General features: G+C 49.2%; 2 protein-coding genes across 3 annotated transcripts; one reads left to right on the top strand and one right to left on the bottom strand.

Annotated features, from left to right (window-relative positions):
* Window positions 1-14,030, top strand: LOC128758903 (transient receptor potential cation channel subfamily M member 1-like). 2 transcript variants are annotated; one of them, XM_053865380.1, is made up of 28 exons: window positions 1-271; window positions 1,202-1,278; window positions 2,001-2,205; window positions 2,273-2,486; window positions 2,726-2,850; window positions 3,107-3,278; window positions 3,431-3,605; window positions 3,950-4,073; window positions 4,322-4,394; window positions 4,475-4,575; window positions 4,648-4,821; window positions 4,883-5,017; window positions 5,440-5,490; window positions 5,764-5,904; window positions 5,977-6,006; window positions 6,080-6,372; window positions 6,677-6,905; window positions 7,004-7,135; window positions 7,199-7,339; window positions 7,591-7,719; window positions 7,785-8,036; window positions 8,107-8,281; window positions 8,881-8,901; window positions 8,965-9,109; window positions 10,060-10,262; window positions 12,186-12,318; window positions 12,666-13,021; window positions 13,097-14,030. In XM_053865380.1, the coding sequence occupies exons 1-28, from the start codon at window positions 188-190 to the stop codon at window positions 13,636-13,638; spliced, it is 4,632 nt and encodes a 1,543-aa protein (XP_053721355.1). In that variant the 5' UTR covers window positions 1-187; the 3' UTR covers window positions 13,639-14,030. The 2 variants fall into 2 exon arrangements, with proteins under 2 accessions (XP_053721355.1, XP_053721356.1); XM_053865381.1 differs by lacking the exons at window positions 6,677-6,905; window positions 7,004-7,135; window positions 7,199-7,339; ... (7 more) ...; window positions 12,666-13,021; window positions 13,097-14,030 and adding an exon at window positions 6,449-6,544 and having other exon boundaries at window positions 2-271.
* Window positions 14,031-15,608: 1,578 nt separating this feature from the next.
* On the bottom strand, window positions 15,609-19,369 carry tppp3 (tubulin polymerization-promoting protein family member 3). Its single transcript, XM_053865965.1, has 4 exons — window positions 19,228-19,369; window positions 17,821-18,016; window positions 17,602-17,755; window positions 15,609-15,943 (listed from the first exon to the last, which is right to left on the bottom strand). The coding sequence occupies exons 2-4, from the start codon at window positions 18,006-18,008 to the stop codon at window positions 15,749-15,751; spliced, it is 537 nt and encodes a 178-aa protein (XP_053721940.1). The 5' UTR covers window positions 18,009-18,016; window positions 19,228-19,369; the 3' UTR covers window positions 15,609-15,748.
* Between the last annotated feature and the right edge of the window lie 199 nt (window positions 19,370-19,568).

The following is a 19,568-nucleotide window of genomic DNA, read 5'->3' as shown; positions in this document are numbered from 1 at the left end:
AGCGGCGGGAGCCAGAGCGCTGGCGCCAGAGGAGGCGTGAGAGAAGGAGCCGAGGAGAAGGGAGCGTAGGTGAGGGAGGTCTGCACCGCTCACACGGAGCTCACGCTCAGGGGAACCAGGAGGAGTGGACTGATGCCCAGCGAGAGGTCTCTCAAGGGAACACATGCCTGGCAGCTGAAGTCTCAGGATGGACAGCAAGGGGAGGAAGGGAGCCAATGGGTCCTTCAAACGTTCCTCCATCAAACGGAGCGCTTCTTCTGGATCACAGAGGGTAAGGTGCTCTGACCTCAGCTGGTCCAGGAGGACAGGATGATGTTGAGCATGAGCATGAGGACCAGGATGAGGATGTTGTTGATGATGAAGGTGTTGATGATGAAGTTGATGAGGATGATGATAGTTTTGATGACAAAGTAATGATGATGATGGAGGTCATTATGAAGTTGTTCTTCATGACAACGGTGAAGATGATGAAGGCGATGATGAAGATGATGACGATGATGAACATGATGAAGTTGATGGTGATGATGACGAAAGTCATGATGATGATGAAGATGATGAAGGTGATGTTGACCATCATGATGTTGATGGGTGATGAAGATGTAAGTGTGGCGGTGATGATGACGATGGTGCTGCTAATGAAGGAAACGGTGATGAAGATTATCCATGGAATTATGCAAAGGGGTAATTAAAATGAGGACAGAAAGGGAGCTGATGAGACCGTATTGATGATGATGATGGTGATGACGGCGATGCTACAGATTGTTCCTGTGAGGAAGACAATGAAACTGGTGACATTCTCATGTTAATCTGCCATCACGGAGAGTGGATGAACAGTGACATTAGTCGATCCCCGTGTGCGGTGTGTGTGTGAGTGTTGTGCGGCAGGATTAAAGTGAGCGGCGTAAGAGGATTGGTTCCATAAAGAAATGGAAATCTGCACTTTCCCTTCTAATTAGTCGGATTCACTGGAGCGAGATCCTGTTTCACCGGCGGCATTAGCAACACACACGCGCACGCACACGCTGACATGTGAACATCCTTTAAAACCATCCTCTAGAAGGGATCTCTCCTAAATACAAGCTTTTGCTCTTTAAAATCCCGTCCAAAGTGTTTTCCTCCTCATGAATGAATGAATGAATGGATTAGTTCTCCAACCAGTCCACCAGGTCAAGTTGAACGCCAGCGAATCATTGTGTTTCAGACTCAGAGGGTTTGGATCGAGAAAACCTTCCAGAAGAGAGAATGCATCCAGATCATTCCGGGGAAAGACACCACCAGGTTTGAAGCCGAAACCAGCCGCGGCGCACTCACCACCGAAGGAAACTCAGTCAAAGAGATACTGTGCTCACTCGAAAATCCCTTTTCATTTGTGAAAGTATTCAGCTACTGACAGTCGGCTATTGTGGCGAGTTATTTGCAGAAACAAATTGCAGGAAATGCATTTTTTTCTAAATGTCTCTAGCAATATGGCAAAATATTTATATTTTTTTTATTTGAAATGTCGGTTTGAATTCTATAACAGTCTCACGTGTATCTTTGAGACTAACTTGTAAGTTTCTGTTCAGTGTCAGTCCTGAAGGAAAAACAAGAATCTGACAATTTAGGCCAAAGAACTTTATTACTCTAGTTTGAGGAGATGCATCCATAACGTTCTTTTCCTCAGCTTCATAGCTACATGGCTTCTTTCTCTCTTCACATTTTGGAGCACATTTATTTGGTTCTGCATTTATTTTTTAGCACTCTTTTTAACCACAGAACAAACTTGGATAGGCTACGAGTGTCAACTAAAGCTTTGAAGTGATACGTCACGTTAGCATTAGCTCTGTCTTTGGCATCACAGGTCGGATGGACAAACCAACGGATCAGTGTAGATCTATGGATAAGTGGAAAGAATGTGATCGAAGCGACATGATCTCCACATGTTGGTAGATAGCCAACAGGTTCCAATTGTTCATGATTTAATGTCGTCATTTTCCTTTCTCCACTCATGCTCATTTTAGGTGCAGTTGCGGTCAGGTGGTTGCACAGCACACACCCATACCAGGGTCCAAAGTGGACGGTGCCAAAGAGGACACGGGTCTGCTTGTCCAGCTGGACGTCCAACCTGCGGAGCGTTGGACTCCTCTCAAACACACCCAGGCCACGCCGACAGATGCTTATGGCGTCATAGAGTTCCAGGAGGGCGGGCACATCAACAAGGCCATGGTGCTCACACACAAGCCCATGAATGAAGATAGATTCCCCGCTAACTTTGACTCCTCGCTCCCGACAGTACATCAGAGTCTCCTTCGACTCAAGACCGGACAACCTGCTGCACCTGATGGTGAAGGACTGGCAGCTGGAGCTTCCCACTCTGCTCATCTCTGTGCACGGAGGCCTACAGAACTTTGAGCTCCCTCCAAAGCTGAAACAGGTGTTCGGGAAGGGCCTGATCAAAGCTGCTGTCACCACGGGTGCCTGGATCTTCACTGGAGGAGTGAGCACCGGTAATGCCACCCACCTACGGCCGTTTCCGTCCATTCTCTGGCCAACAACTCCACAGACCAAATATGTCTGTCCAAGTCTTTCCTAGCCTACCAAACCAAGGTGCCCCAACTTTTTCCCCAGCACCCGACCATAACCCCTTGCTACATGGGATTAGCCGCAGATTCACTGAGGTCTCTGTAACTAGATGTCTCCATCACCTCCAAATGGATCCAGACTTAATGTTCCTCTGAAATTTCAGGTGTGATCCGCCATGTTGGCGACGCTCTGAAGGATCATTCTTCAAAGTCCAGAGGAAAAGTCTGTGCTATCGGGATTGCACCCTGGGGCATCGTCGAAAACAAGGAGGATCTTATCGGCAGAGATGTAAGACAAAATGACTTTCCTCATGTCGGGAATTCCGATCTGACTGCTCTCGTCTTCACCACACTTGACCGAAAGAGATATTCTGGGCAAAGGTCTCTGTCTTGTGTAGAGTAGGTTGGTGTAACATCAAAGTACAGTAGGAAAGATGGCTTGGGAATATGGTACCGAGGTAAAGGTACCTGAATGAAAGAGTTGGTGATATTTTACGGAGATGATAAACACTGGTTTGGAGGTTCAGGAGTTTGCTTTTTCCCAGGTATCACGACCTTACCAGACGATGTCCAACCCACTCAGCAAGCTGTCAGTTCTGAACAGCAGCCATTCGCACTTCATCTTGGCCGATAACGGGACAAGCGGAAAGTATGGTGCTGAAGTTCGCCTTCGCCGGCAGTTAGAAAAGCACATCGCCCTGCAGAAGATAAACACTCGTGAGTTGAGATGGCAACAAGGCATCTACTAGCAACAGCTCTTCCTCTGTGCTTCCCTGTCCATAACCCCAGGGTGCCCTCCACCGAGCCGCCAGACACCTTAGCTATGTTCCACCTTCCCTTTCTCATTCTATTCTCCGTGTGCCTGCCAGGTCTGGGTCAGGGTGTCCCGGTGGTGTGTCTGATCCTGGAAGGGGGACCCAATGTGATCTCCATCGTCCTGGAGAGTCTGAGGGAGGAGCCGCCAGTGCCAGTGGTGGTGTGTGACGGCAGTGGTCGCGCCTCCGACATAATTTCCTTTGCGCACAGATACAGCGAAGAAGACGGGTGAGACGCTAGATCCTTGCGGTACCAATGACTTCTCCCATAATACCTCAGCTGCTACCCATGTTGTCAGAGAAGAAGCATTCATAATCGCTCAAGAATGACAGTGGCTTTCACCACGTAAGGGAGGGCGATAGGGCACCAAAAAGAAATAAAAGATTCCTTCACCACTATCATTTTAAAGGCTTTTCAAGACTCAGTCCATAAAGGGATTGTGGTGAGACTCCCACTGTACTTGATGAGTCTGAGTGCCAGCCAGGTGAACCCAGTGTGGAATTTGTTGTGGGTAACACGCTACATTGCTAAACTGGATGCCCAGTAGATGGTTGATGATGTTGGTTCCACAGAGTTCTCAGTGACAGCGTCAAAGATCAGCTGCTTGTCACCATCCAGAAGACGTTCAACTACAGTCGAAGTCAAGCGCAACAGATCTTCCTGCTGCTGACAGAGTGCATGAAGAAGAGAGCGCTGGTGAGTCCTAACACGTTCCATTGTTGTAGTCCACGAGTCGCGACTGCTCTCTGGACACACTTGCATGATAATCATCCACGGATGATTTACAATCGAAGGGCAAAGGGGAGAGGATTGGAGGTTCAAATCTGGCTGCTGAGCATTGAACCATGACCCTTCAATCTTACAACCTCACTGATAAAAGCAGACCCCTGACCTCCTGTTAATCCCAGCAGCGCAAGGCTCAAGGCTTAATGTGTGTGCTTCAGATCACCGTCTTCAGGATGGGCTCTGAGGGCCAGCAGGACATTGAAATGTCCATCCTAACCGCTTTGCTCAAAGGTACTGCCATGTCTCTGCCCTTTACTTTCAACCTTTCATTCTGAGTCAGCCTGCAGTAAACTGCCGCATCATGTTCACAGGTACGAATGCGTCTGCCTCTGATCAGTTGAGTCTGGCTCTGGCCTGGAACCGAGTGGACATCGCTCGCAGTCAGATCTTCGTCTATGGACTCCACTGGCCTGTGAGTCTCAGCTGAGCCATGTCAGTCGCCCCCGGCTGGCTGCCTCACCCGTTGTTTCGTTACACCTTGCAGCCAGTCAGCATCGCACTCACGGACCGGCCAAAGAGCCCCGCGGCGGCCCAGAGAGCAGCGGCGCCAGCAGGAGGGGCCAAAGGGAAGAACAGAGGGAAGAAAGGCAAAGGAGGAAAAACTAAACCAGAACCTCCGGAGGAGACTGACCCGCGAAAACTGGAGCTGCTCAGCTGGGTATGATGAGGACGATGGTGATGGCAGTGGTTAATGGCTGATGATGAGCACACTCTGGCAGGTGAACTCACTGGAACAGGCCATGATGGACGCTCTGGTGTTGGACCGGGTCGACTTTGTAAAGCTTCTGATCGAGAACGGCGTCAACATCCATCACTTCCTGACAATTCCACGGCTGGAGGAACTCTACAACACGGTAAGCTCTGTGGTGGGAGGTGGGGAGGTAAACTCCCGCAGGTTGTCCAGTCGCTCCACCACCCGGCGACTCTTGACTCCCACCTGACACCCGACTTGTTTCTCATGCCATTTCTGTCCTTCTGGCCTTCAACTCTGACTGAAGTCGTGTTCCAACAAAAAGCTTTGTACTTTAACCTCCATCTTCTCACTCCATGCTGATCTGCAGATTATCGTCCCATCAGACCGCTCGTCTAAGCTCCATTAAAAAAGCTCTTAAAGCAACATGTGGCGCTTCTGGCCAAAACATTATGGCGCACTGCACGCCTACGCCGCACTCTTGCTGCCGCTCATTTAATCTGCTCTTTTGTCGGCTCAAATTAGGATGCCCATCAGTGGCGGTCAGATGAGTTCCACTCAGCCGTCGCATGTTTTGTCTTGCAGAAGTTGGGACCAGCCAACACGCTGCACTTCGTTGTCCGAGACGTGAAGAAGGTGAGAAGTTCCACTCACTGATGAAAATAAATAACCACCACCAACTGGCAACAGATCAGGATCAGGTTTTAAAACTGTGATTCTGTTTCATAAGGCTTCATGAAGCAGTGTCATTTTCAATCTTCAGATTGATTCGTACAACTATTTCAATCAAACATCACGGTATTTTTTTTAATCAAGAGCGCCACCCACTGAGATTGATAACAATGTTTTATGAGGCCCCATCAGCCCATCATTCAGGACAGTGTCTTGACCACATGACTCGTCCTTCAGGGGAATCTTCCTCCCGATTATCAGATCACTCTGATAGACATCGGGCTGGTGCTGGAGTTCCTGATGGGCGGAGCTTATCGCTGCAATTATACCCGCAAAAGTTTCCGGACGCTCTACAACAACCTCTACGGCCTCAAAAGGGTGAGTCTTGGAGACGAGTCAAGTGCCCTCTGGTGGCCATCATCTCTGATATTCCTCTGTATTCTCCTCCAGCCAAAAGCCTTGAAACTTCTGGGAATGGAGGTAGCGTCATGTCCATTTCACACAACTCATATTTTCCTCCAGCGGCGTTCACCATTCCGACTCTATCGTTCAGGATGATGAGCCGAGGCAGAAGGGGAAAGGCAAGAAGAACAAGAAGAAGGAAGAGGAAGTGGACATCGATGTGGATGATCCGGAGGTCAGCCGCTTCCAGTACCCCTTCCACGAGTTGATGGTGTGGGCGGTGTTGATGAAGCGGCAAAAGATGGCGCTGTTCCTGTGGCAGCGTGGGGAGGAAGCAATGGCTAAAGCACTGGTGGCATGTAAGCTTTACAAGGCCATGGCCCACGAGTCGTCGCAGAGTGAACTGGTGGACGACATCTACCAGGACCTGGAGAACAACTCCAAGTAAGTCTGCTGATGTCACAGCCCCTCTGAATCGAAGCACCAATTGTGATTCCCCTTGTTCCTGTGATCCAACCAGACAGGGTGCAATTGTCTGGTGAAACCCATGAAGTCCCTTTACCGCCCCACTGTCCAGTATTCCCCTTGGCATTCCCTCGCTCCTCTGATCCACTCGGTGAGAACCTTTTCGGTTTATGTCCCCCTGGCACTTGGACTCCCTGTAGAGTGGAATCTTCCGTTTTCTGGTGCCCCTACCCTCCTGATCAGATGCGTCCCCTGGTCTCTTCACAAGACTTTCTTTGTGCAGGGAGTTTGGTCAGCTGGCATATGAGCTGCTGGATCAGTCCTACAAACACGACGAGCAGGTTGCCATGAAGCTCCTGACTTACGAGCTGAAGAACTGGAGCAACTCCACCTGCCTGAAGCTAGCAGTGGCGGCCAAACACCGGGACTTCATCGCCCACACGTGCAGCCAGATGTTGCTGACCGATATGTGGATGGGATGTCTGAGGATGGGCAAGAGCAACAGCTTGAAGGTAACCCACACAATGATGTGGACATCTCATGTGAGCTGCTACCCCGGGAACAAGAGCAGGAGTGAAGTTCGAGGGACTTTTTCTTATTTGTCATTCAGGTCATATTAGGAATCATCTTCCCTCCCGGTATCCTTCTCATGGACTTCCGTCTGGGGGACGAGTCGTCCTTCTATTCCACTAAAGAGACAGATGAAAGCAAAACCAAAGATGAGGACAACAAATCCAGCAAGGTAGGAAGTGGATCAGCTGACACCTGTGTTGGTGTTGAGTAGCTCAAGAGGCTCCCTCTCCAGGACACCGTCTCCAACGTGGACACCACATCCAAGAAAGGGGATGAAGAGGAGAACCCCAAAAAAGGGAGGAAGAGGGTTCCAATCGGCAAGAAGATCTACGAGTTCTACAACGCCCCCTTCACCAAGTTCTGGTTCAACACGGTGCGTTTTTGGAAACCCTATCCTCAACTGTGTCACACTGATAAATACAGCTTACACCCCGCAATTACACAACACACTGGTGGTGGTAGTAACACCACCACCAACAGGCACACAAGCTGGAAGAACAGTCAGCACAACAGCAAATTAAAAACTACACTAGACAGCTGCAAAACTCACACCGCCAAGATCAACGTCACAGCTGAAAAGTAACAACAGGACTCACAACAACACGCTCCCTCTGTGCTGGGCAGATCTCCTACCTGGTCTACCTCGGGCTGTACAACTACATCATCCTGGTGAAGATGGAGCGCTGGCCGTCGCTGCAGGAGTGGATCGTCATCTCCTACATCATCACGTTGGGGCTGGAGAAGGTCCGGCAGGTGAGTACGGGCTAGAGGTGAACTTCTCCCCGTCCGTGCTCCGAGATCTGATGCGTCTCGGTTAGATCCTGATGTCAGAACCTGGGAAGCTGAAGCAGAAGATCAACGTTTGGCTGGAGGACTACTGGAACATCACAGACTTGGTGGCCATCTGGGTCTTCCTGCTCGGCCTGCTGCTGCGGCTCCAGAACCATCCGTACCTGGGTTACGGCCGGGTCATCTACTGCGTGGACATTATTTTCTGGTACATCCGGGTGCTGGACATCTTCGGGGTCAATAAGTACCTCGGGCCTTACGTCATGATGATCGGCAAAATGGTACGCCCTGGGCCGTGCGAGTCTCTCATGGTGTCACCGACCAGCCCCGCTCTTCTTCGCTCTGCTTCAGATGATTGACATGTTGTACTTCGTGGTCATCATGTTGGTGGTCCTGATGAGCTTCGGCGTGGCCCGACAGGCCATCCTGCACCCAGACGAGGAGCCCACGTGGCGCCTGGCCCGGAACATCTTCTACATGCCGTACTGGATGATCTACGGAGAGGTGTTTGCAGACTCCATAGACCGTAAGACTAGAGTTCATAGTAAGACTTCAGTCGCTTCGCTCTCACTGTCATGGCTTGGTTTCTGCTCCAGGATCGGCTCTTGGACCTGTGTGGAGTTGTCGCTCCGGTTGATGAATGAATGAGTGTGAACCTGTGCCCCCTGTTGTTCGATCAAAAACGTGGCCCTCTGTGTCCCATTTATTGATAATCATTTCCAAGGTTTGGTGACACCTAGTGGTGAGATGAAAGTATGTGTTTGTTATTCCAAATACTATTAGCACAGTGTTTTCGCCAAACATTGGCTCATGTGGTGTCGGCCACTTCGGGCCTCGGTCTGGCGGAACCCACTCCAGGGTCGTGCTAGCTCAGTGGTGGCGTCTGACCGCAGACTCTGAGTTCTCGCCATCTGGACTGGTGCGCGCCCTGCAGACGGCCCGGATCAGACGCCATCACCTGTAACCCCAAAAGACGAGACCCATTTTTAGCTGCCCCAGATTTGAGCTGTGTGAATGAGTTGCTGTGATTCACCTGTCAACTAGGTGGCGCTGCTGCTGCTAACAGCCGTTGACGACTTTTTTGGTTCTGTTTCATTCGCGCTGCCGCTGCGCTCTGACGGACAGTCTACGCCATGGAGATCAACCGTGAGTGACGCCGCCTCTGATCGGCTGGTGCAGGCGACGTCATCAAGCGTGTGTCGTCCACAGCTCCCTGCGGAGACAATCTGTACGACGAGGACGGGAAGAAGCTCCCGCCCTGCATCCCCGGCGCCTGGCTGACCCCCGCCATCATGGCCTGCTACCTGCTGGTGGCCAACATCCTGCTGGTCAACCTGCTGATCGCCGTCTTCAAGTCAGTCACGTGACCCGGCAGATCTAAACAGTCGCGAATCTTTGGCTCCAGTTCTGAACCGGAGCGGTGTCTGATCTGAAGTAAACACCAGCTGGTCTGGGAACAGTCTCGCTGACGAGTGTGTTGATGCAGCTCCGGCAGCGCCATCGATCAAACTGGCGCTGAACTTCATGTGGAGACGTAGGAGAGCGACTCAGAGACTAGAAATAGTTAAAGTTATGGCTGCACACACACACAGATGAGGAATACAGCAACACAAGTGAACTGGTGCTGAGAAACATTTCCTGTCCCAGCAACAGATGTTTCAAAATAAGAGTCTTGTTGATGATATTTCAGAAGTTACAAGGGTTTATAAAACCCTTGTAACTAAACCTGGTCACCAGCCTGAGCGACTTGTATCTGTGAATTGGCCAGTTGACGAGTCAGAGCTACTTCCTCCCCTGGATACTCAGATGTGTGGCATGCAAAGGTTTGATGAGTCTCAACTTATTCAGATGCATATGAGTCATGGGTTTTCAAAGCTGGACACTTGCAGCTACTTGGCCTGTGTTGGACTCAGGGACTCTATTAGTCAGTATTATACCAAGTCACAGCGACTATGTGATGATTGATTCCATCAAGTCAATGTGGGAGTCAATGATTTAATATCTATTTTTTTCCCAGCAGCTCGGGTCTAAGTGTAAAAAATTCAGGACTCAGAACGTCCCTCAGCTAGTCACAGAGTCAAAGCTTCGTATGGGCCTCAGAGAATCTAAATAGAGCTTCAAAGTCAGACGTGTGGGGCTCATTGATTGTGGTTGCAGCGTCACTATATTCACAAACTCAATGGCAAATTATTTTGGATTCCTTTCGGGTTGTAGGACTCAAATTCCTGTCCTGAAGCAGTGGTTTACGTCTTGGTTAAATTACCGAGTGACTCAGCGCTCTAACTCGACACTGTGTGTCCGCAGCAACACCTTCTTCGAAGTCAAGTCCATCTCCAACCAGGTGTGGAAGTTCCAGCGGTACCAGCTCATCATGACGTTCCACGACCGGCCCATCCTGCCGCCGCCGCTCATCATCTTCCCGCACATCTACATCATCCTGCGCCGACTCTGCTGCCGCTGCCAGAGGAAGCAGGAGGGCGACCAGGACGACCGGCAGAGACGACTGCGTAAGGCTGCCTGGCTGTTTAGCTGGCCCAGTGCTGTGAGGGCCTGTGGCTAAGCCAATGCAGCCGGGACTGTGTGCTGTCCGCTCGTCTGTGTGACACTGTTGGAGTTGTGTCCAATAGTTAAGTGTCTGAGTGATGCTGTGTGTTTCTCTGTGTATATCCATGGTGCGCGCATGCATGCAAGTCTGATGCCTGCTTCTGCTGACTTCAATGTTCTAAGCCTGTTCCTGTGAGGTTGTGTAGTCGTGTTGTAGTCAAGACCACGCTAACCAAGACCAAGACAGAGAGAAGCCAGACCAAGACAAGACCGAGTTATTTGGAGATCAAGACCAAGACAAGACCAAGATATTTAGAGATCAGGACCCACATGTTTGGAGATTAAGACCAAGATTTTTGGAGATCAAGACCAAGACAGAGAGAAGCCAGACCAAGACAAGACCGAGTTATTTGGAGATCAAGACCAAGATATTTGGAGATCAAGACCAAGATATTTGGAGATCAAGACCAAGACAAGACCAAGATATTTGGAGATCAGGACCCACATGTTTGGAGATCAAGACCAAGATTTTTGGAGATCAAGACCAAGACAAGGCCAAGATATTTGGAGATTAAGACCAAGATATTTACAGATCAAGAGCAAGATATTTACAGATCAAGACCAAGATATTTAGAGATCAAGACCAAGACAAGACCGAGTTATTTGGAGATCAAGACCAAGACAAGACCAAGATATTTGGAGATCAAGACCAAGATATTTGGAGATCACGACCAAGACAAGACCAAGATATTTGGAGATCAGGACCCACATGTTTGGAGATTAAGACCAAGATTTTTGGAGATCAAGACCAAGACAAGACCAAGATATTTGGAGATCAGGACCCACATGTTTGGAGATTAAGACCAAGATATTTGGAGATCAAGACCAAGACAAGACCAAGATTTTTGGAGATCAAGACCAAGACAAGGCCAAGATATTTGGAGATCAGGACCCACATGTTTGGAGATTAAGACCAAGATTTCTGGAGATCAAGACCAAGACAAGACCAAGATTTTTGGAGATCAAGACCAAGACAGAGAGAAGCCAGACCAAGACAAGACCGAGTTATTTGGAGATCAAGACCAAGATATTTGGAGATCAAGACCAAGATATTTGGAGATCAAGACCAAGATATTTGGAGATTACGACCAAGACAAGACCAAGATATTTGGAGATCAGGACCCACATGTTTGGAGATCACGACCAAGACAAGACCAAGATTTTTGGAGATCAAGACCAAGTAAAGACCAAGATATTCGGAGATTAAGACCAAGATATTTGGAGATCAAGACCAAGAAAAGACCAAGATATTTGGAGATTAAGACCAAGATATTTACAGATCAAGACCAAGATATTTGGAGATGAAGACCAAGACAAGACAGTACATCTAAGGAGTGTCAAACTGATTCTAACACTGCTTTTGGTCACAAGGAAACAAAATAAACAAAAATGGTATCAACTTGCACTGGACGGCTGTTTATAAAAGAAAAATCCTCCATACAAGGAGCTCAACTTCCCAAAGTTAGGATACTTGAGTTGAGATAGATGTTAAAAGAGGACACGTTGGGTTACTCATGTCGACATGTCGAAACCGCCCCCCACTGTTGCCCCCTTGTGGATCACTCTAAGACCAGAATCCGTCAGTTTTCAGTTTCGCTCTCGAGCGGTCTTGAACAGAAATGTCAAGTCCGAGACTGAGACAAGATCAAATGAAAATGGATTCGAGTGCAGGACCCTTAAAAAGTGGTCTAGAGACCTCAACCTCAAGTACTACAACACTACTACGTAGGCCAGTCGGCATCTTGGTGTCGTGACTCATCTTCTGTGAGTGTGTGTGGTAGTGTCTGCAATGTTTTCATGCACTTGTGTGTGTGTGTGACCTGCAGAGCTGCTGCTGAGTGCTGAGGAGCTCAAGAGCCTGCATGAGTTTGAGGAACAGTGTGTGGAAGAATATTTCCGGGAGAAAGACGACGAGAAGCAGTCGTCCAACAACGAGAGGATCCGAGTGACATCAGAGAGGTGAGTCATCGGGGGCGGGACCACGTTGTCCACAGCTGCGAGTCAGGATCACGCCGTGTGTGTGTGTGCGTATGCCTGGTTTATTTGACTTGTGAGGGCCAATTTTTTTTTACAATACACCTCTTTGTGGGGCCCTTAATGTCTGTGCGGACCATTTGGCTGGGCCCCACAAGGTTAATCCTCAGTTTGAGGGTTCAAACTTCAAAATAACTGGGTTCCAGTTTGGTTCAGGTGAGCCAGGTGTTTTGGATGGTTAGGTTTAGGAGGAGAGGCTGGGGAAAGGGTGATGGCCATGAGAGGTCACCACAGGGGTGGAGATAGAAAAGCTTGTGTGTGTGTGTGTGTAGGGTGGAGAACATGTTCATGCGTCTGGAGGAGGTGAACGAGCGAGAGCACTCCATGAAGGCCTCCCTGCAGACGGTGGACCTGCGTCTGGCTCAGCTGGAGGAGTTCTCCGGTCGCATGATGAACGCTCTGGAGAAGCTGGCGGGGATCGACCGCTCCGAGCTGAGCCGCTCCCGCGTCTCCTCCGTCTGCGAGCCCGGCGCTCTCCTCCGCCACGGCAGCATCAACAGCTCGGACGGCTACAGCATGTATCGCTACCAGCTGGACCACGAGGAGCGGGCGTCCGTGTCTGGGGAGGCAGACGCCGACAAGAAGCTGCAGCCGAGTCCAGAGAAGCAGGCAGCTGACACTGAGACCGGTAGGTGGAGGTGGGCGGGGCGGCCTTGCTGATGGCTACAGTGTGAACAGAGCTATTTCATGTGTGTTTCCCAAGGCGACACCGGCCCGCAGGAGTTTGGCTCGACCCTGGACGTCAGGGAGCGGAAGGAGCGAGCCCAGTCCCTGTCCAACGTTGGCATTCTGATCTCCCCGTGTGACTCGGACCTGCGGCCCGCTCTCAGCAGGCCGGGCTCCTCTGAGTCAATACCCTTCGAGAAAACCAAGCTGGAGGCCACGGCGTCTTTTCCTCTGATCAGGTCCAAAGTCACGCAGCACCCGGGCTCACCGTCATCCTGCCGGCGGTCCAAGAGCATCCTGGTGCGCAGCACCAGCCCGTCACCGGACAGAGGCCGTGAGGTGGCCTCCGGTGAGGGGGCGGCAATGGACAGTATCCATGGCGACAAGAAGGAGGAGGACGAGGAGGAGGAGGAGGAGGACAGAACGTATCCGACCCTCCGCTCCAAAAGTCTCAGCGCCAAACCCGTGAAGCCCCGTCAGTCAGAACCATCTCGGTCAGGAGGCAGCGTCACTGATCTGGTCTCAGTCTTCAGCACCCGGGGGGAGGGGCGGAGTGGACCCCGGACCGGACCTGTCTAAGTTCGGACACATCAGACGGAAGAGCTGCAGAAGCTTTCAGCAGAGTGGGACCGGACCTCTTCGCTGGACTGTTTCTGGCTTCACGTCCTGATTTTGTTCCTTGTAAATTCACACCCTACTTTTGTACTTGAATGGTGACGCACGATGATAAACAGAGGACTTTTCATTTACAATAAATAATTGTAATAACATGTCTCTCTAGTTTAAACACAACTATTTTTTTAAATTGTTTTAAATTTTGTTTCTTTGGTCTTACTGGCCATCTTCCTGAGTCAGGAGGACTGAAGTAGCGCGATGTTTCCCGTGAATTCTCTCCGTGAGGATCAGACTGGCTGTGTGCGGTGCTGTCAGGGGGTGTTGGATGTGAAAGGGAATTGAGCTACCTCTTCAATAAACTCACGGATCTGCAGGCCGCGCTCTGATTCTTGCACTGCACTCTAGCGCCCTCTGCTGCTAGCAGGCACATTCAGAAGACGTACAAACAGCTGGGGGTTCTTTCCGCTCTCCGGCGCCTCCTGCTGGCAGCAAGTCAATCAGCAATGCGACTCTGCCCTTCAGCTCAAACAAACGACTGATTCTGATGTGAAGTCTTTGTTTCAGGCGACATCTGATCAGTATCAAACACTCCGGTGCAAAAACATGAGCTTCAGTGGGACTTTCTCCCACATGTCACACATTTATATCAGCGAGCGGTATTTGTTCAGCTCATTGCTTATAGAGGAAGACAACTGCACACTTTCACCCTTTCGGAATGAGTCCATGGCTACTTCCTGGTCTGACTAAGTAGAACATGCTTCGGCCCATTCATGCTCTCTGTACATCCCATAATGTACCCGTCCTTTTCAAAACATGTTCTCGACACTCATCACATGCTTCCACGCTTCTCTACGTTGCTGTTCACCCATATATCCAGCAGGGGGAGCAGCCCAGAGTCAAACGTTGATGACGACAGCAAACTCCAAAACCAACATGGCGACAGTGGAGTCAGCATTGACCATGTAGCTCTTGCACAAAAAAGGAAACAGAGGCAGCATTGTAGGAGGCGGTGATCGGTGAAGACGTTAACGTTTCCGCCATCGTTGTCTTCTTCGTGTCTCATTAGAGCTGCGTATCGGGTGGTAACAGCAACACTGCCCCCCATGGTTTCCAGTGGTACCATTTGGTTTGTGTCTGTAAGCTTTGGAAACATGCAGAAATATGGAGCAAATGAAGGCAGAGCACGAACAGAAGCATCTGTCTGGATCGGTACCGAACATTAAACTTAAACTTGGCAAACAACATGCTTGTCTGAATCCTGCATCTGAAGTTCCATTTTAAAAAAAAAACAAGTTTGTTGAATGTAGCCATTAGCTCCACAATGCTATCTTGCTTATCTCCAATCTTTGAACCTATAAATTACAGAGTTAAAAAACATTTGGTGGAAGGTTGTGTTTTTCGTGTCGTCGTGGAGGCACAGGTGAAGACATGAATCAGTTCCTGCTCAGGGAAAGTGCTAGTAATGCTGCACTAGCTGTGCTGTTTGTGTGAAAGATGAAAGTCGACCTCAAGTTTTTATTTCTGATTTTTTTTTCCTGATCGGTGTTTGACCTTTGTGACCTAGTGAAGTCTGGTTCCTCATCATCCTGTCTCTGGATCCATCCAGGTGACAGGTAACTGAGCGCATGACGCTGGATCGTGTCAGAACTTCATCGATTATTGAGGGGACTGACACCTGAGACGTGACATCGCGTGAGGTTGGATCCAAACTTGTCGTCACATGACTCCGCAACTCAGTAGTGAAATATTACAACAAGAGGGAAAGTGGAGGAATATCAATCTACATTAACATTATGACCACCTCTGTCATGTCGTGAAAGAGTTGACTTCCTGGTCCAAGGTGCTTCTGACCTTCACAGTGACCTTCAACTGATGTCAGGAGACACAGACGGGGCATGTTGATGATATCTTGTTGTGGCGGAATTAATGACAGACTTTATTGGAGGGGCTTCAGGAAACTCTTCACATACACATACAGACGCACACACACACACACACGCAAGAGTTCAAGGTTTGGTCCAGACTTAAGTGCTGCAGCGGAGCTCCTCGCCAGCTCCCCGCAGGGGGCGCCGCTCTACTTCTCTCCCTTCACCTTGGAGTCGTACGTTCCGGCGTTCCTGTAGGCACCGACATAGCCGGTGTTCTCCACGAGATCCTCACGGCCCCCGCGCCCCCGACCGCGCCCGCCCTCGTCGAAGCGCTCCTTGTGGGATCCGGTGTAGCGGGACGTGTCGGTCAGTCGGTCCACCGCCGCCGCCTTCACCACTTTCTGATGCACACACAGTGTAGAGAGTCAGTGCTGCCACCTGCTGGTCAGCTAAAATACAAGGGCGTCATGTGACAACAGAGTTCTATCTAAAAAAAAATAACATCTGTATACAAATATACACAAAACCATAAGGAGCTAAACATTAAATCGACCTGATTGTCAACACACAAAATCAAACACACTGTGAACAAACACACACAATATTTGTCCAGCAACACTAGCAGACGAACTAGAACGCACTCAAACATGGCGTCGCACACAAACATGGCGTCGCACACAAACACTGCCGGTGCAGGTACCAAATCTGTCTGCTGGTGAATGTCCTACCTGCGGCGGGATGATGACGTCACATCCCAAAGATACAATATCTTTTATATATATATATATATATATATATATATATATATATATATATATATATATATATATATATATATTTGCCTACTAAGAAGTCTGCTGTGATTTTTTTGTGCAATATCAAATAAAAACAATGCTCATCACGTCGGGTTATAAACTTTGATATATCAAATAGATATAAAATCCGATGACAGCCATTGTGTTCTGTGAAAATAAATGTCACACATGTGGTAAAAAAGGGTAATGAAATGCTTTATTTCAATTTTATGTGGCTCATTAGAACATGAAAAAAAAAGATACTGTATATGTGACGTCATCACCCCGCGGCAGGTAGGACATGTTTGGTACGCGGAGGGCGCCCCGCCGGCATTACGTCATCCCATTAACGCACCAGTGCGCACGCTAATAAGTGGGAAGAATGAGTGACAGGAGACAAGCCAACCGTTTTTGCAGAAGAGCCCCCCACCCCGCTATTCCAGAATTCGATTGGTGAGTGGGTTGAGAGAGGCGGGATTACTACAATTACAGCCAATAGGAGCGCAGGAAACGAATGCGCTAATGACGTTGGCCTCACGTCGTTGATGTGTGAGCTGACGTCAAATCGTTTTATATTTGCTCAGGTTAATTCGCACACATGATGCTGACGCTTGAAACGACCGGTTGCAGTTTTATTTTCGGAAAGAAGACACGTGGTTACATTTCGTCTCCTCACAGTCGACGGAGGACTCAATCGTCACATTTCCGGTGAGTGTGATTTTTGTTTGTTTTTTAACATCTGAGAGAAATTAGAATCCGAAACTACCGAGTTCGTATTCACAAAAACTAAAGCAGCAGTCTCCGCTAACGTTAGGAGTTTGTTCGTTCTTTACAACCTAATAGTATTGAACTTTGACCGTCAGATATTTTTGTTTTCTAATGAAGCCGTGAACCGGATGTCGTTTCTTTCGGCTTTCAAAAGTAAGGCGACCTTCTTCACCTTTATTTGTGAAACTAAGTATCTGCTGATTCGTATAGCTCCATAAATGTTGAAGTATTTTAAGTAAAACATAAATTAAAAGTAGCTTGTGTTGTAAAGCTAGCACTGACTGTCCTGTAGTTGGATGACTGAATGATGGACAGTGCAGTTTCTTTCAAACTAAAATGAGCACATAAAGCATGAACTGTGCTTCATGCTGATTCTGTGTTCGTACTTAGAAAGACCAGAATGCATGTGAAGGAGTGGTTGAGTCCACGGGGCAGTCTTGATCACCTGGTTTCAAAATAAAAGCCGAATTTTGGGGGTCAGGCCCTGCATCACTCACCGTCACTCCAGCATTGGTGGGTTCTCCAGACTCCACCAGAGCGTAGATGGACTTGATGGCCTCCTCTGGACTCTGACCCTTGAACCTCTTTGGTGCCAGGTCCTGCAGAGCGGTCTGGAACTGAGGGAAGGTGATGACCCGGGAGGTCTTGGTCCTGCCGTCCAACGGTGCGTGAGAAAAGCCGTCCAACAGAACCGCCCGCTGCCATCACAGACTCACTTGACTTTGGAGAAGACGATGTCCACGTCCGTGGCGCTGACGCTCCTCCCGTCGATGATCTTGCAGTCTTTGCAGAGTTTGGCCCAGTTCTTGCCGTTCAGCTCGGTCCCGCTGGACTTGGAGTCGCCGTGGACCGAGAACCTCCTGAAGGAGGCCAGCAGCTGATCCATGTCGGGGTTCTCCGCCATGATGGTGTCTGTCAGCAGCGAGCAGGTCAGTTCCACTGCGTCTACGTAACCAGGAAACTCTCAAACATCCACGGACACTTTCTTTAAAAGGTCACGCTCGATCAGAGAAGCAGCTTGTGTTGAGAGGAAACCAGCCTCACAACTTTTATCACATGCAGCGATGAGGATCAGCACCGCTTTTATTCAAGTTCACAGCTGAAACGCTAGAGTGTGGCCAACACTTTTTTTATTTTAATCTCATTGAAAATTATTGTGTGTTGAATCTTTCTGTACGTTCATTTATTCATTATTTATTATTATTCTATATGGTTGTGCACCTTTTAACAGTGACACTTCTCAGATCTAGTCACAGCAGATGAGTAGCAACGGCCGAGTACAACTTGTGATGCACAAAAAAACATCCAAAAACTACTCTAAGTAACCACACGCTCACAAATCGCACGCACAATACACCTATTTATTGCATGTAAACACAGCTATATTTACACTGACTCACAAAATACGATGATAAGTTGAACTAATGAAAGTAAAACATGCTACGCAGCAAACTGATGTACACAAAAATAAAGTAAAACACATGCAGCAGCTACTCAACAGTGATGTAATCAGGTGTAAACTAAAGAACTGCACACATGCTAATGTAACTACGCTAAAATAGCGATACATGCATGACCAAGTGCCTGCACTCAAACTCCAACACTATGTACACACAATAACAGAGAATTTCACGACACACAGATGCAATCTGCATCTAGCTGTGTAAGTCACACATACTGTCCACGAGTGGATGGACGTGTACACACAAAATACTTGGTGATGAACGCATGAATGTACAGTAAACTACACAGGCATTTGCACACACGCCGCCATGGGGATGGGACGGTTGTTGAGCCACACACCTACATGCGATGTTTACGAGCTGTGCAACAGTATCAGTCTGTTTGCGGGCAACACACACGTGAGCAGTCGCACACGCCTAGATCTGGACAACACTCATCTGAGGTGCAGTCTGATCAATTTGACATGGTCAATGATGTCATCCATTGCTGCCTCACTCACACTGTCAGTCACATGCGCTCCAGTGCAACTTGACTTTCTTGGTCAAGTTTCATTTTGCATTCATGGTTTCACCTGCGCCGTCAAGCAGACTCATGCATGCAAGCAGGCGACGCACACACACACGCACACATGCGTTTGTATCGATGAGAGTCGATCCTACCTGTGTGTCCGGGTCGCTGTCAGAACTTTGAAATGAGCCCTGAAGTACTGGCCGCTTGTTATCATCTGTTTGTCCCGTCGCCATGGCGACATCCTGTCCAACACCAGGGAGGGAGGGAGGAGAGGGGATGGGAGGTGAGAGGAGGACAGGGTGGGGAGAGGAGGAGGAGGCGGCGCCACTGTGGGTGCCACTGCCCGTGACAACACAACAGTGACATCAGCTGGGATTCAGTCTCGCTGGCAGGAAGTCCTTCTTGCCAAAACCGCAGCAGGTCCGCGACCAGAGAGCTCACCGGTCTGATCCCCAGGGGCCACAGTAGCGCTCCGGCCCTGCCAGAGGAC

The sequence above is a fragment of the Synchiropus splendidus genome, chromosome 5 (genome assembly GCF_027744825.2).
Source record: "Synchiropus splendidus isolate RoL2022-P1 chromosome 5, RoL_Sspl_1.0, whole genome shotgun sequence".
NCBI lineage: Eukaryota > Metazoa > Chordata > Actinopteri > Syngnathiformes > Callionymidae > Synchiropus > Synchiropus splendidus.
This window is presented reverse-complemented; position numbering and strand designations above follow the sequence as displayed.